This window comes from Glossina fuscipes, unplaced genomic scaffold (assembly GCF_014805625.2).
Source record: "Glossina fuscipes isolate IAEA_lab_2018 unplaced genomic scaffold, Yale_Gfus_2 1, whole genome shotgun sequence".
Lineage (NCBI taxonomy): Eukaryota > Metazoa > Arthropoda > Insecta > Diptera > Glossinidae > Glossina > Glossina fuscipes.
In genome coordinates, this window is record NW_023998415.1 from 30535593 (window position 1) to 30550056 (window position 14464).

The 14464-nt window shown below is 33.4% G+C and overlaps 3 protein-coding genes across 3 annotated transcripts in view; 1 reads left to right on the top strand and 2 right to left on the bottom strand.

The window, feature by feature from the left end:
* Window positions 1-4400: 4400 nt before the first annotated feature.
* LOC119631779 (vacuolar protein-sorting-associated protein 36) lies at window positions 4401-6346 on the bottom strand. Its single transcript, XM_038024274.1, has 3 exons — window positions 6143-6346; window positions 5263-5994; window positions 4401-5202 (listed from the first exon to the last, which is right to left on the bottom strand). The coding sequence occupies exons 1-3, from the start codon at window positions 6236-6238 to the stop codon at window positions 4816-4818; spliced, it is 1215 nt and encodes a 404-aa protein (XP_037880202.1). The 5' UTR covers window positions 6239-6346; the 3' UTR covers window positions 4401-4815.
* A 146-nt stretch (window positions 6347-6492) lies between these two features.
* Window positions 6493-9724, top strand: LOC119631778 (liprin-beta-1). Its single transcript, XM_038024273.1, has 2 exons — window positions 6493-7023; window positions 7085-9724. Exons 1-2 carry the CDS (start codon window positions 6736-6738, stop codon window positions 9092-9094), a joined length of 2298 nt encoding a protein of 765 aa, XP_037880201.1. The 5' UTR covers window positions 6493-6735; the 3' UTR covers window positions 9095-9724.
* A 573-nt stretch (window positions 9725-10297) lies between these two features.
* The window catches only part of LOC119632629, a 7827-nt gene continuing 3660 nt past the window's right edge, over window positions 10298-14464 (bottom strand). Inside the window, exon 5 of the mRNA XM_038025621.1 lies at window positions 10298-14464. This exon is cut by the window's right edge and continues 32 nt beyond it. Within this exon, the coding sequence (XP_037881549.1) occupies window positions 12241-14464 (2224 nt within the window). The 3' untranslated portion in view covers window positions 10298-12240.

The window sequence follows — 14464 nt, forward strand, 5'->3', positions numbered from 1 at the left end:
TATGGCTTTGTAATATCTTTGCACAATTCTGTAGATTGCTTTCAATTTTCATAGGTTTCGGGGAGAAATCGGAATATATGTGTGTTGAACCTATTACGATCTTCCCATCCAAAAATACGCCATTCGTAAAGATATTGAAGCGATCTTTGAAAGAAAATGCATACTTTCCTAGCGAGACTACGGGAATTTTTCAAATATTAAAAAGTACCGAAACGATAGGTAGGCTAATTTGTCGTGTATCCGATTTCTGTAAATATGAGGTAGACATATTAAATACCGGGAACTGTGTCAAAGTCGCAAGGAGTTTTTTAATTCAAAACGATATCCAACGAGTTGATTGATTAATGGTGACGCGAAGTGCCATCCAATAAATGGCATGTACTTAAAGCATGCATTTAAACGGCAGTCACCGTTTGTTGTTGATTGACTGACCTAGTGATACTGAAACCATCCTGAAGAGCAAAATTTCCATAACTGACTCTTACAAGCCTCGGTCGATTATTACTTGCATTTGCAGCTTTCTCTCTCTCTCTCTCTCTCTCTCTCTCTCTCTCTCTCTCTCTCTCTCTCTTTCTCTCTCTGTACACGGAATATATCCGCTTGTAAATTTACGATCAATTTTTGACCTTTTGGGGATAAAACGAAAGCACTCTCTTCAAACTGTAAATAAAAAATAATTCTTTTAGTGAACAGTTCCTAATATATCGACATCATATTCAATTTTCACTTAATATACGATACTTTAATGATGCTATACGTTTGCGAGCGATAAAAAAATTGTAAAATACATTTTATTCGAATCTCATTACGGGATAGGTATTGTTAAGTTTCTGACCGATTCAAATCTGCTTAACATTCGAGAAAGGTATCTTTGCTTTGAAAAAAAAAAAGAAAAAGAAATTTATTTAAAAATTTTTTTAAAAATTTATTTTTTTTTTTTTGTACTAAATAATCAAACTAATTTCTAAACGTTCATATGATTATTCGTTTGCTATTTTAGATGAAAATTTTTTAAACCGTTTAATCCTTACCTATATTAAAACTTATGCAAAGGATTCATCATTGACTAAGTTTTTGAGCTAAACGGCATTGTATCACTAAGATGATTAGAAAATGTGTCTTAATCGGTGCGCTTAGGTTATAATTTCGTTCGCTTTTATTCTGCATAACAGGTCTACTGCAAAATTCTGTCCGTTCCGGTCAACAGCAAGCTTCAAACGGTGTGTATGTAATCATTTGACGTATATAACGTTCTGTCTTTTTAGTACGGATAGCACGGGGGTATTGAAAAAAAGTTCATTGTACGCCATTGTACTTTTTGCAAAAAGGAATGCTATAGAGGCGTGCAGAAATTTATTGAAAGTGTTTGATGGCGGTACAGTTTCTGATGGTTCAAACAATTCCGAAAATCTGATATCGATCTTTTTAATGGGTGACGCTCTGAACGTCAATCTTTGATTGGCGTTAATACGGAGTAAAACTTTCTTTTGGCAATAGCGATTGGTTGCGGAAAAGGTCGATTCAGCTCAGCGAACCACATTCGTAAACTGAGATTATAAAAACGAATAGAGCTTTCAGGTAGTTTTTATAATCAGTGCGAGCTATCAGGTAGATCTAGTAATTAGTGCGAAGTTTCAGAATGAACGAAATTTTCCGCAAATTCGTTTTAAACTCCTTGAGTAGATGCAAGGAGTTCATAATGAAAATAAATGAAAATAAAAAAGTAATTTTCTCTGTTCAGAACTACTATATATATATATATATTTTTCTTTTTTTTTTTTGATCCTATATTTAACTCGGGAATTTTTCAGCTTACATTCTATTGTCATCTATCTATTCAGTTAGGATTACTTTCTTTTCTAACCGAGAAGATATCTATTTCCCTTTAAAACCAATTTCCAGTTAAAAGGTGAGTGTCAATAAAATATAAAATTGATTCCAATATGAATTTCTAAATCTTAAAGCACTTAAGCTACATTTCAAACAATTCCAGGCCAATCAAGTCCCCGATTTTTATTGCTAGGTTTTATTATTTGAGAACGCAAGGACTTTCATTATGCAAAGCTTCAACGTTAAAATAATCTCGAACGATCATTGAACTGAAGTGTTCATCTTGATACGAGTCCTTGACGTTGCTTGGTTACAGATCGATTTAATAAATTCTAGTGTTCATCGAACTGCTTACTTCATCAATACTTCATCAATATTTTCGTTCACTTGAACGCACTCACTTGAAATATGAAATATTTATACTAACTTGACGCAGCACGCATTGTTGCCTAAAATTATCATAACTCTTTCAACAGGACGATAATTTCCCCAACTTAACATATACGTTTATATATGTATATACACATTGGAATAAATTAGCAGATTTCGCCTATCAATTAGCTATTATGTTGCAATATAACCTTACAATCGTTTAAATGAAATATTTTTGATAACTCGTAAGGAGTGCGTTAACATAAGGTAAGGAAGGTATTGATTGTGCTCCCATTAAAAGTCTGAAGAATGCTTTGAAAATCAAGTCAAATCATTTATTTACATAATATATGATATCTAAAATTTTCCCCTCAAGATTTTAAGTCTCTAGAGGGAAAAGAAAAGTTCATTACGGATTTGAATTTTAATTTCCACATTTCAGCGAAATGGGTTTCGAGTTTAAGTTCGAAAATTTTTCAAGTTTAAATAGTTAACTGATTGCTTATTTAATATACGTTTCAGTTTACTTCTACGACTCTTTATGGCTTAGCGCTTTTTTTCTTCACTCGCCAGTATTTTTATAATAAACCTTTGGTTAGATATGATAAAGATTTGCTTGAAATTTTAGACATAGGTTGTAAACTATTTTAGGCGAATTACAACTGCCTGACTTATGATTACGACGATGGATGGGCGTCACACGCTCACCAAATCGTTGCCTTATTGTATTATTTTTATCGGGAGTTATGTGGATAAACAAATCAAGGAAATGTCCATGGGCTGGCTTATGGCTTATGGCTTATGGGATGAGATTGCCTAATTTTTGTGTTTCGACGTTAAAAACTCAGATCACTTTTAAAACGTTTTAAAGAGGACAAAACAAGGCTGCTGAGGTAAGGTAAAGTTCAATTCTTTTCAACGTCATCTTTGCTTTCCCTTCGTTATTCATATTCATACGTTATGAAAATAAAATATTCATATTGACATTCACAAAAGTTGATGTGGAAACCATTTTTAATAAAAGTCAACCTTCTATTTGAATTATTTCTATTATTGGCTTACGAATTGTGTTAATCAACTTCATGCCCCTGATCAAAGAAGTCTTTATGATTGCAATCTGTCTCCTTGACTCCATACGGCTGCCAGCGATTTTATCTGGAAGGTTTAAGTTAATATTCATGCTTTTAAGCATAATTTAATATAAAAAAAAAAAAAAATTTTCCAAGTTACATCTCTACTATATGTTTCGTTCATTAATTCATAATTTAAATTATTCATCTTCGAGTCGTGGCGTTCAATCGAATACTAATATGTGTCTCGCACATCTTTATATCATGAATATATCGATTAAGTTTGATGTAGAAAGTAGTTTTAATCAAGGTCATCTTTTTATTTATTTTATGAAATAAAATGAATTTCTTTAAGTTTATATCGTTTCATAATTAATTTCCTAATTTTAAAGATTTCGAACTATTTCTCAGCTTTGATTTATAAAATCGAATTTATTTTCAAATTTATTTTGTTTTATTTGCAAAAAAAGACAAATACAAATAAAGTTTAATAAATTACAAAATTTCAATTATTAACGAAAACTTAAAAAAAAAAAAGAAAAAAAAACCATTAAAACTGCTTACCAAATACCTGAACTGTACAGTCTTTCCAATAAAATATGAAAAAATTTTAAATATATAAAAGCTCTATATTAATGTATGCATAATGTGTATATGTAGATATAAATTGATTATATATGGAATCAAAAAATCAAATAATTAATAATAGTAAACAAACAAAAGACAAAATTGATAATATTATAGGACAAAATTAATATAATTATTATAATTTCATTTTTAATTAACAAAAAGAAGAATTCATTTATTTCATATATTAGAGTCCGTTTTCCTCTTCTAAACATTACTCATCTGTGTGAGAGCAAATTAAAATGAAAATAAACTTGAGCTCGTATGTGTACTACACTTCTCTTTAGCTACATTTTTCTTTAAAGCATAGCATACTCTTAGGCTGTTATAATATATATACATAGAAATTATATAAGATATAAAAACAAAAAAACAAAAAAACCAAAACCAAATGTGTTATACAAAGATAATTAATTTAAACTAATCTTTCATTTTATTAGAATAAAATTCAACGAAAAAACAAAAAATGATCCTCAACCACAAGCATTTAAAACAAAATCGTAACTTCTCAAATAACTTAAAGAATTTAAGTAAAAATTTATTATTAAAAAAAACTCTTCAAATATAAACTAAAAGGTAATAATTAAAGACTTATAAAAACAACACATAAATGTACATGCGATAATATATAACAGAAAAACAAAAAAACAAAAAAAAAAAATCGGTAATTTTGTTATATGTCTGTATAGTATGTAAAAAATGAAAGATTTTATAAACTCAATGCCTAAATGAGTTTACATTTACTTAACAATAAGCTTAAATGATGAGAAAAAGGTGAACTCTAAAGTAAAACAAAACGTACGCCTAACTTAATATATATAATTTATTAATTCAAATAAAGGCATAAAAAAAAAAAATTATAATAATAAAATAAAAAATATGCATACAATACACTTAAAAATATATACGAGTTTCGCTAACATTCTTTAGGACGATTTATTAAGAAATTAGGATAAAATCTTAAGCCTTCTAAAGACTCATCGCGGCATAGTTTACCTAGACGCTCGGCTGCTAGTAAACGCTCTTTCGCCAATAGCAAAGATATATTGCGTAATTTTGCCAAATCCTCTACAGCTAAAGAAGTATTGCTTTCCACCAAAGCCAATGTATCTACAGCCATCATCTCATCGTCATGGGACTCTAGCTGTAAAACCATAGCTCCACTAGGAAATGTACGTAGTTTAATAGGTCCTTGTAACAAATGGCAGGCATGCAACAAATCTTCAGGCGACAGTAATTCTAATCCTCTCGCTCTATTCACCCGACAATAAACATCAGCTAATGACATCATTCCGCCACAATCCTAAAAATAAAACGACACATCATCGATGCACAGAAAAAGCAAAATATTGTTAAATCTCACTTCTAAAGGATCCAATAACATTTCACACAATTGCTGGGCCAGACTCGAAAAATATGCCGTATCGCTGGAATAACCTTCTCGAGTTACTGGATCCGCTATACCTAAGCTGAGTAAATACGATTTAAATGTTATTGTTTCGTCTTGGGAAATTTCGCCCCTTTCATTGCGTATTTTTTCGCTTATGACTTGAGATATGCCCACCATATCTTTGGCCATAGCCATTAGAACGCGTAAATCTTGAAATGCTAAAGCTATATTCTCATCTGTCTCTTTACTTTTCGCCTCAATGGCACGTTCTATTCCTCCAATACCGGTGCGCATTCGTAGACGTGCTTCTCGGCTTGATAGTTCTTTAGCGGTGGGCTTTGCATGCTCTTCACAATTCTCATTAGAATTTGTGCTGCTAGCATCCACTTGCCAAATACGTGCTTCCAGAGTTTCTCTTAAGGCACTAGCAAATTCTGAATATACACCATGTTTACCGGATAATTTGATAAAAGATGCTCTACTGTTATCTAAAGGACCCGGAGCTTTATCAATTGCAGCTGGACGGAGGTGCAGTATTAGACGGGTTTTACGACCAAACAAATAGTTACTAGCTTGCTCTTCACTAATTGATACTATATAACGTAAATGTAAGCATAAAGTAACTGCTGCGCGTGCAATCTCACCGGGTCTGCCCCAAAATAAACGATGAGTGGTTAAGACCAGCTCTCCGTCTTCGAATTTAGTCTTTAAAGAAATTTAGAAATGACAAATCTTAATTAATTATGATATTTATTTATTTATTTTTATTATTATTGAAAACCAAACAAAAGAATTACTGAACCTAAAGTTTTGTTTCTTTCTCGGTCTCTTAGAATCGACGAAGAATAATTACCTTTTGTTCGCCATCATATAATTTTATATTGGATTCACGGCTAACGAATGTTTCTCCATCTTCTAGTCGAGCTTCTATGTATTCAAAGCGATTCATTTTCCATCTGCTTCAGATTATTAATTAATTTTTATATTAAATAGTTGAATAGTTGAAATAGTTGAATTATTAAATGAAACAAACAGCTGATTTAAGAGCGATATTTTAATTGATGTGCTTTAGTTATTCTCATCATTAATCATCTATCATAAGTTATCGTTTCATTTAGTTATCGGTTACCTTTGTGTCTCTAACGTGAAATTAACTTTTTTCTCTTGCTTTCTTTTGTTTTATTTTAGTTTTTTGTGTTTTTTTTTTTTTTTTAAGTTTAAATGCATTTTAAAGTGGTATTTTAATCCAATCATAGCAATAATATCAAGACATTATAAAAACTAATTGTATAATTTAAGAAAAATAAATTTATAAAATATAATTATTACGTTTCCAATTTTGGTCAAAGTGTAGCTAAATTTATTTCCCTTTTGAGAAAAAAAAGGGGTGAAGTTGCGCTAAAAATAAATTTTTAACACAAATCCGAAACGCACGTACGTTGTGTTATGGAGTCAAAAGAAACGGCAGAAGCTAGCAAAATGTTAGAGGCTGCTTTGCAACAAATGGATGGGATTATATCTGGAGCGACTAGTAACTCAAACGTGATAGGTGTTGGCGGAGGTGGTGGCGGAAGTGGAGGCGGAGGTGTGTGTATAACAACAAGCGCACAAGCAATGCAGTCAAGCGTAACAGCAACCTCGGGGATCGGCAGTCACGCTTTAAGTGAACGCAATTTAATATCGGCCAACAATGTACTGTCAACGGCCAAAACTTTGGCTCTGGCTTTGGAACAGGTACATAAATAAATAATTAAAAAAAGTTTAGAATATTGATACAAAAAAGTTTAATCTGAAGGTTGGTTTAAGTGCTCCAGCTCCCGACGTCGCCACAGCTACTACAATTAACGATTGGCTGGAGCAACATATGCCGCGTCAAGATGCAGACGAACGTTTAAGAAGACTACAGCGAGACAAGGAATCATTAGCTTTGCAATATCAAATGGTAGCTGACGAGGTTTGCGAACAAGCCGATAAAATTATTGAACTTGAAGGTTTATTGGCTGAAAAAACTCAACAGCTTAGTGTTAAAGAAGAGCTTTTGCAGCGACAAATTTGTACACGTTCCGAATTGGAGACACAAAAATTGCAGTTAATGACGGCTCTTAGCGAATTAAAATTGCATCGTGCTGCCTTAGAAAGAGAGAATTTAACTTTAAAAAATTTTGAAAATCTAAGCAATTCCCAAGATTTGCTAAAACGTTTGCAAGCTTACGGAAGCATGGGTAATTTGCCGCAATTAAATTACATATCCCAACCAAATAAACCCAAGACGCCACCAAGTTTATTAAGACATCAGATTCATCCACAATTTCATAGTCTACCGCGGTCACATTGTACAAAAAATGACAAAACTAAATTGCCTTGGAATTCTCAAAATCATAACAATAACAATCGTTTCTTAGATGAAGGTGGTAATAAGCAACGCAATGTTGCATTTGCATCAAATGAAAAAATTCTTATAGAAGATGTAACAGTTGTCCACAATAGCAATGTTGGAAATGATGTAATGTATGGAAGCTTTATTTCCCAGATAAATTCGACGCCTTCTCCAAATCTGCGGGAGCGTTCGGCGAAAAGTATACGTAATATTTTGGGTAAACTAAGACGTAGTAACAGCGGTAACCTGGAATTACCTACTTTGGAGCAAGCGGAACCTGAATTCCGACGTGGTGATCGTGCCCGAGCTACTGCAGGGGGGCGTATAGAATGGTCTGGGCATTCTTCTCAAGCGTCTACAAATTCAAAGAGCTGTTTAGAATGGACCGCACAAGAGGTAGGCAATTGGTTATGCGATTTGGGTTTCCGGTGCTATGAAGAGGATTGCCGTAAATGGTTGAAAAATAATACTACTAATTTTTTTATGGCCTCTTCTGGTGATTTGGAAAAAGAACTTAACATAAAACTTCCTTTGCATCGGAAAAAGATTTTATTGGCTATCGATGAGCTAACGGGCAAAGAAACCGATCTTTTGGCTTTAAAAGCAAGTCAATTAGATATCGGTTGGGTTTTACGTTGGCTAGACGATATAGGTTTACCTCAATACAAGGACAATTTTTTAATGGCCAAAATTGATGGCCGCCTATTGCATCGTTTAACAATGGAAGATTTATTGCAATTAAATGTGAGCTCATGCCTTCATATAGCTTCTTTAAGACGAGCCATACAATGTATGCGAGAAATGGAATGGAATCCAGAATGCTTAATACGACGTTCTACTAAAATACCCAAGCGCAACAGTTCAGATACAGAAGATAAAAGCTCTGACGTATCCGATGAATCTGATACCAGTCCAGAGTTTATAGCTTTATGGACTGCTCATCGTGTTATGGAATGGCTGAGAGTAGCCGATTTATCTGAATACGCTCCTAATTTACGGGGTGCCGGGGTACATGGAGCTTTAATGTTATATGAGCCAAAATTTACGGCAAATCTTTTGGCTGACCTATTAAGTATACCGCCTAGTAAAACGTTGTTAAGGAGACATTTGGCTACCCATTTTAAAGAGCTATTAGGTCGCTCTATTATACAAGAGAAACGCAACGCTGAAACACTGCCAGGTTATCAGGCTTTAACAATTTCAGCTAAAATAAAGCCACCGAAAAAATCGCAATTTTCATTGAAAAGACGCAAAAGTACGAAAGGTTTGAATTGCGCTAGTACCGACAAAGAATGGTCAGAGTACGTATGTCCTATGACCACCAGCACAGCACAAATGAGAGCAACAACAAGCAATGATCAATGCAATAATAAAATATCAGCCAAAATATCAAGCAACAATAACTCAAATAACACCCAGACAATTTAATTGAAAAGTTTTTTTTCTTTAAAAAGAAAGAAAAGGAAATTGTCAAACATAAAATCATTTAATTATAAGTTATGCAAATATTTTTTATTTAATTTTCTATGATATTTTACTAAACAGATTCCTTAAACGATGCCTTAAGAGATTCGAACTAACCTCCTATCAATCACACAAATTTCATCGTTAAACTCGACTGAGTTTAACAAATGAACATTAAGAAAAAGTTTTCGGGAATTTGGGAAAAAACCTAAAAGTATTTCATATATAAAGAGTAACGAAAAATATTCCTTATTACAAACTTTTATCGCTTAGTAAGAAATCATAGTTTTTGTTTTTCTTCTTCTTTTTTTCCCCTTTTTTTTTTTGTTTTAGTTTGAATGTAGCATTTATCTTAGTTGTTTTTTTTTTTATATGACATTTGAAGAGAACGTACCTTATTTAAGTTAAATTCTAATAACATACACGTATGTACATGTTTCGAAAATTTAAAGCAATAATTCCAATACCGAATCGCTATCACTGGCTATTAAATGATGATAACGTGATTAGCTTCCTAAATGCATGTGTGTCAGTTTGAATTGCAAAAATATTTATGTTTTTTATATTAACGGACGTTTATTATCATCATTATTATAATTATTATAAAAATTATTATTATTATTATTATTATTGTTATTAAAAATGGAATTTTTTCATTAGTTTAAAATAACCAAACATTTTTTTTTTTTTTTTTTTGAAATTTTATTATTTTTAAAATATTCGTTCAAACAAAGTTAACATAATAACAAATAATACATATATATATAATCTTAAAAACTTAGAAACCAGTTAACGATAAATTAAAAATAAAAAGAAAATTAAATAAAAATTAAAAATAATTTTAATAAATTAATACAGCACAGTAACAATATCTATCGTCTGACAAACAATATAATCAGCTGATGGCTGCACAGTTTCAAATCCAATGTCAGAGTATTTATTTATTGTTCGCATCGATATAGAAAAATATTTTAGTGTATATTTGTTAATTGTTTCCATTAGGACGGATTAAAACTTTTTTTTTTTTTTTTTTTTGTCATCATATCAAGAGAGAGTGGAAAGCGTTAAAAATATTATTCATTTTTATAAAAATCTTATTACTATCTTTGGCAGTACATTAGATGATTTTCATAGAGAGCTTAAATACATACATACATATATATATATATATTTTTTTAACTTTTCTATTATAATTAAAATACCATAAATTATTTAAAAAGATTACAAAACTCTCAAGAATTGTAAATGTTTTAAAGACTGTAATTCGATGATGTAAATATGTGGAAACGAAACGGTTCGTGCCGAGTTACGTCATGCACACAGTAAGATATTTCATCCATAAAGTTAACTTTTACACAAATATATCTATCAAAAATCATTAATAAATACACCAGACTGTTATAGACTGAACCCTGATGAACTGTTCAAAAAATCGCGAATTTTGTAACATGTGCGATTGCAAAAAACCAGGTATTTTGAACTCTAGATAGGAAACGGTTTCTCTTCTTCTTCCTATGAGTGTAATCACTTTTCATTCTCTTTAAAGCATTAGCCTGCTACAGCAGCAAAAGTAAGTACAAATCATTAAATATCCCATCCCCCATATGGGGGTGAATATAAATTTCAAAAGTGGGCAAATTTTTTTAACTTCGCAGCTAGCGTTCCTGGCGTTGCTTATGTCTCGCGAAACGGTAAAAGAAGAAAGTCTATGTTCGTTTGTAAATAACTATTTGCCATGGTGATGATGACATTCGCAAGTTGTGGTAGAAATGGCAAACAGATAGTAAAAAATCAAATTGCTTCAAGAAGCCTAGATTCTTCCTTCCTTTTTTTTGTCTTTCTTCAATCTGCAAATCTTTGCTTTATATCATCAAAAGATTAAAGTTAAGTTTGCTTTGTTCCTGTTGCTGTCAGGAGAAATTTTCAGCGTTTGTAAAGAGCAAGCAAGCAACTTGGTTCAATTGTCGACAAACATAAATCAATTTCGATTTATCTACTTCTCTACTTTTAGGTGACGATAGTCAATAACAACTAGTTTGACTGACTTTCTATATATAACTTTATGAAAAGTAATGGCTTGAATGTTGATATTCGACGAAATGGAAAAAAAATGTTTTCTTTTTTTTATGCACCGAATCACTTCAACATAAGCAATAGTAAGAAAGAAAAGTGGGAAAAATTGAATGTTGCAATAATGAGTGGGTCTGCGAACCGATCCGAATCACATTGACGCAGAAATTTGATATCTACCATTGATCATACGATTCATAAAGCACAGAATAAAGCATTAAAGACGATGTTATGTTCGTGATTAGCGTAGGACTTTAACTCGATCTATATATATATATATATATATACATATATATATCCGCACAAGGTCTGCTTAAAAAAGCCACATTTTAGAAAGCTTTAAACGCGGTTAATGTAACAAATGTTTCCCTGTTACAAATAGTTCCCCTAGCTGTCTAAACGTTCACTGTTCATGTTCAGTTAAGATTTTAGTTGTTTTAATTTGTGATAGATATAGAGGAGTTATGTTTGCTTTATCCTATGCGTACGCGTGTTAAAAGGCAGTCAGTCCCTCATTCATTTCTATTGTCTTAAAAAAATATTGACCAAGGTCAAGCGAATCAGGGTTCAGTGTGTAGTATGGCTAGAAGTTAGTGCTAGCGTGAATATAAAAATTATTTTAAACTCGGTGAGGTAAGCAAACGATCAAGCAATGGTTGCGAATGCAACTTCTTGTAAAGTAAGCAGTAGTAAGTAGTAGTGCAAGGGCAACTGAACTGAAACATATTGAGAAAGAATTTGTAAAATCTATGAAATTTAAAGAGAAAGAAGAAAAAGATTGAAGATAAGCAAGATATTTGTCTCTTCCTGGTTCATTGCTTTTATAGACTCAGCTGAATTTCAATTCTATCGCGAGGTTTGCATTTTTTTAATGGGACGGTTTGTTTAGCTTGTGGAGGGATTAAAGTTAAGCAGATCGCAAAATCGTAAAAATGAATTTTTTTTCACAACATAACAAACTTAAGTGGAACTTGATGGAGTTTTGTGCGCAGCTCGGTTGGAAATGATCAAATATTTCATCTAAAAATTTCTTCTTCTTATTACAAAATACTCTCTTCATTGTTGACTATAAAATTTTCAATGTCCTTTTTCGTGAACGGAGGAGCTGAGCAGGCTCCATCTTCATTTGCTTCGTGATGATTGGAAAATTCTGCTGCTGCAGCTGCTGCCGCCGCGGCCGCTAAAGCAGCGTTTCTGTTTTGTTGTAAGTCTTCGGGTAGATAATCTTTCCAATTTCGGAATAGATATCGTGTAAATTTCTTTAATTGTCGGAATTTACAATACGTGGCGCCTTCTGCGGACTCCAATTGCTGTGTTTGTATTAGGAAGCCTTGTTCTTTAAACGTTTTTTCTAATTTTTCACGCTGAGTTGAACGACGCACCTGATGTAAAGTCTGTTTTTTACGTGTCACAACATAGCTGCGATTTGCGGCGATATTGGGACTTGAGGATCGATTTGGGGTCCTTTCTACAGTGGGGGAAGAACAAAAGTCTTTAGTATTTGATGCTGAGAGATTCACTGCGGAGGTAATTATTTTGTTGGAAATTGCGTTTAATGCAGAAGATGTCGTTAATGGCAAAGAGTGACTGGTTTCTGGAATTTGTAGTACATCATTATTTAAACCGGCCGATCGTGGCATATCGAGGGCAATTTTTTGTCCCGCGCAATTAACTCCAGGTAATAAGCCCGCTGTTTGATGTAAACTTTCCCTGGGAAAGTATTCATAACCACGTGATGCTTTATCGCCGGTACCACTGAAATAACGATAATTGCCCCCCGCATCTACGGAGAGCATTTTCTTTTCTTGTAATGTAGGTTTGGCTCCACCAGTAAACTTAAATTTACATATACTAACCTCAGTAGCGGGAATAGTTGTATTTTCACTGGGCATAGGTGGTATGAAAATGGCGGAGCGTTTGCGTTTCTGAGGTATTGATTGTTGACTGCAGGAGTTAGTTGCCGTAGCTGAGCTCGTTGTAGTAGCCAATGAATTTTCCGATTTAATTGACGATGGCGTCGACAAACGTTCAGGACAATCGAAATTTAAACTATTCGAGTGTGAGTGTACCGGACTCGGTGATGACTTTTCCAATTTTGGCGTTACAAACAAACCACTGGGTATGGGTATCTTTAAGGCCAATTGATTATCTTTCTCTATTGTTTCAATTTGTCCATTATTGTGATGGAGCAGAACGCCGCTCTCCAAAATTTTCTGATAGTATAACGAAGCAGGCTGTGATATGGCCGATTGTGTTAGACCGAGATTTGGCTGACGTAACGACGTCTCCAATATCGGCGACGATTTAAAATTGCGATCCTTTACCTCAGTCACATTAATATTTGTAAGAGAACTCTTCAGATTGGCCGCTAGCATAGAATCTCTAATAACATCCGAGGGAGTAGTTATAGGTGTAGGGCAGCTAGAATTTGTCTCAGTTTGATTGTCCTCCTCGCCGCTCGATACAGAATAAGAATCCGATGTGAGATCACGTAGACACAAATTCAACGGCTTTTCTTCGTCATCTTTTAATCGAAAGCGATTGAACGAACAGCCGCCTGTTGAGTTGTTAGACTTATTAGGATTCGTCGGTAAATTTGATATAAATGTGTTTGGTAGTTCGGTGCTCTGTGGAAAAAGTGTACCGTAGTTTTTATAAATTAAATGGCAAATGTCCGCTTTTTTAGGTTTACGTCCCCTACGCGGCTTGGAATTATCTAACGTTATTTCACCCATGTAAGGAAGATTACAATAACTTAATAGGTTTTTCTGAGAGTTGATGGGCTTAGATGGATTGTTATGATGAACGCTTGGCCTTTCATAATTAAGTAACGGAAGCGAATGCCGATGACTTTGCGGGTTATTATTGGTATCCAAGCGACTTGTCTCGGTACCGATGGCTGTTGGAAAGCAACATTTTTCATTGGTTCCGTTGTCTTTATTGTTAAGAGAGCTTGTAACGCGTTTATTCGTTGCCGAAGTCATGTCAGCATTACGTTGAATTTCTGCAATCTTTTGCAGCCAACTTCTGACATTTTCGTGCGAATTGCGGCTGTGTGTCGCCTTCGAGATTGATGGCGTTTTAGCGATTTTTTGGTTACTCGCTGTTGGAGGCTTTTGTTGTGTGCGATTTGGTCCCTGCGTAGCTTCATAATGATTAAGATATTCAGGTGGTAAGGCCTGATGATGAAATCTTAACTTTAACGAACCGGTAGAAGTTTTCCTTTTCACTTTAGGTGTTCGTTGCTTAATAGTAGAGTTATTT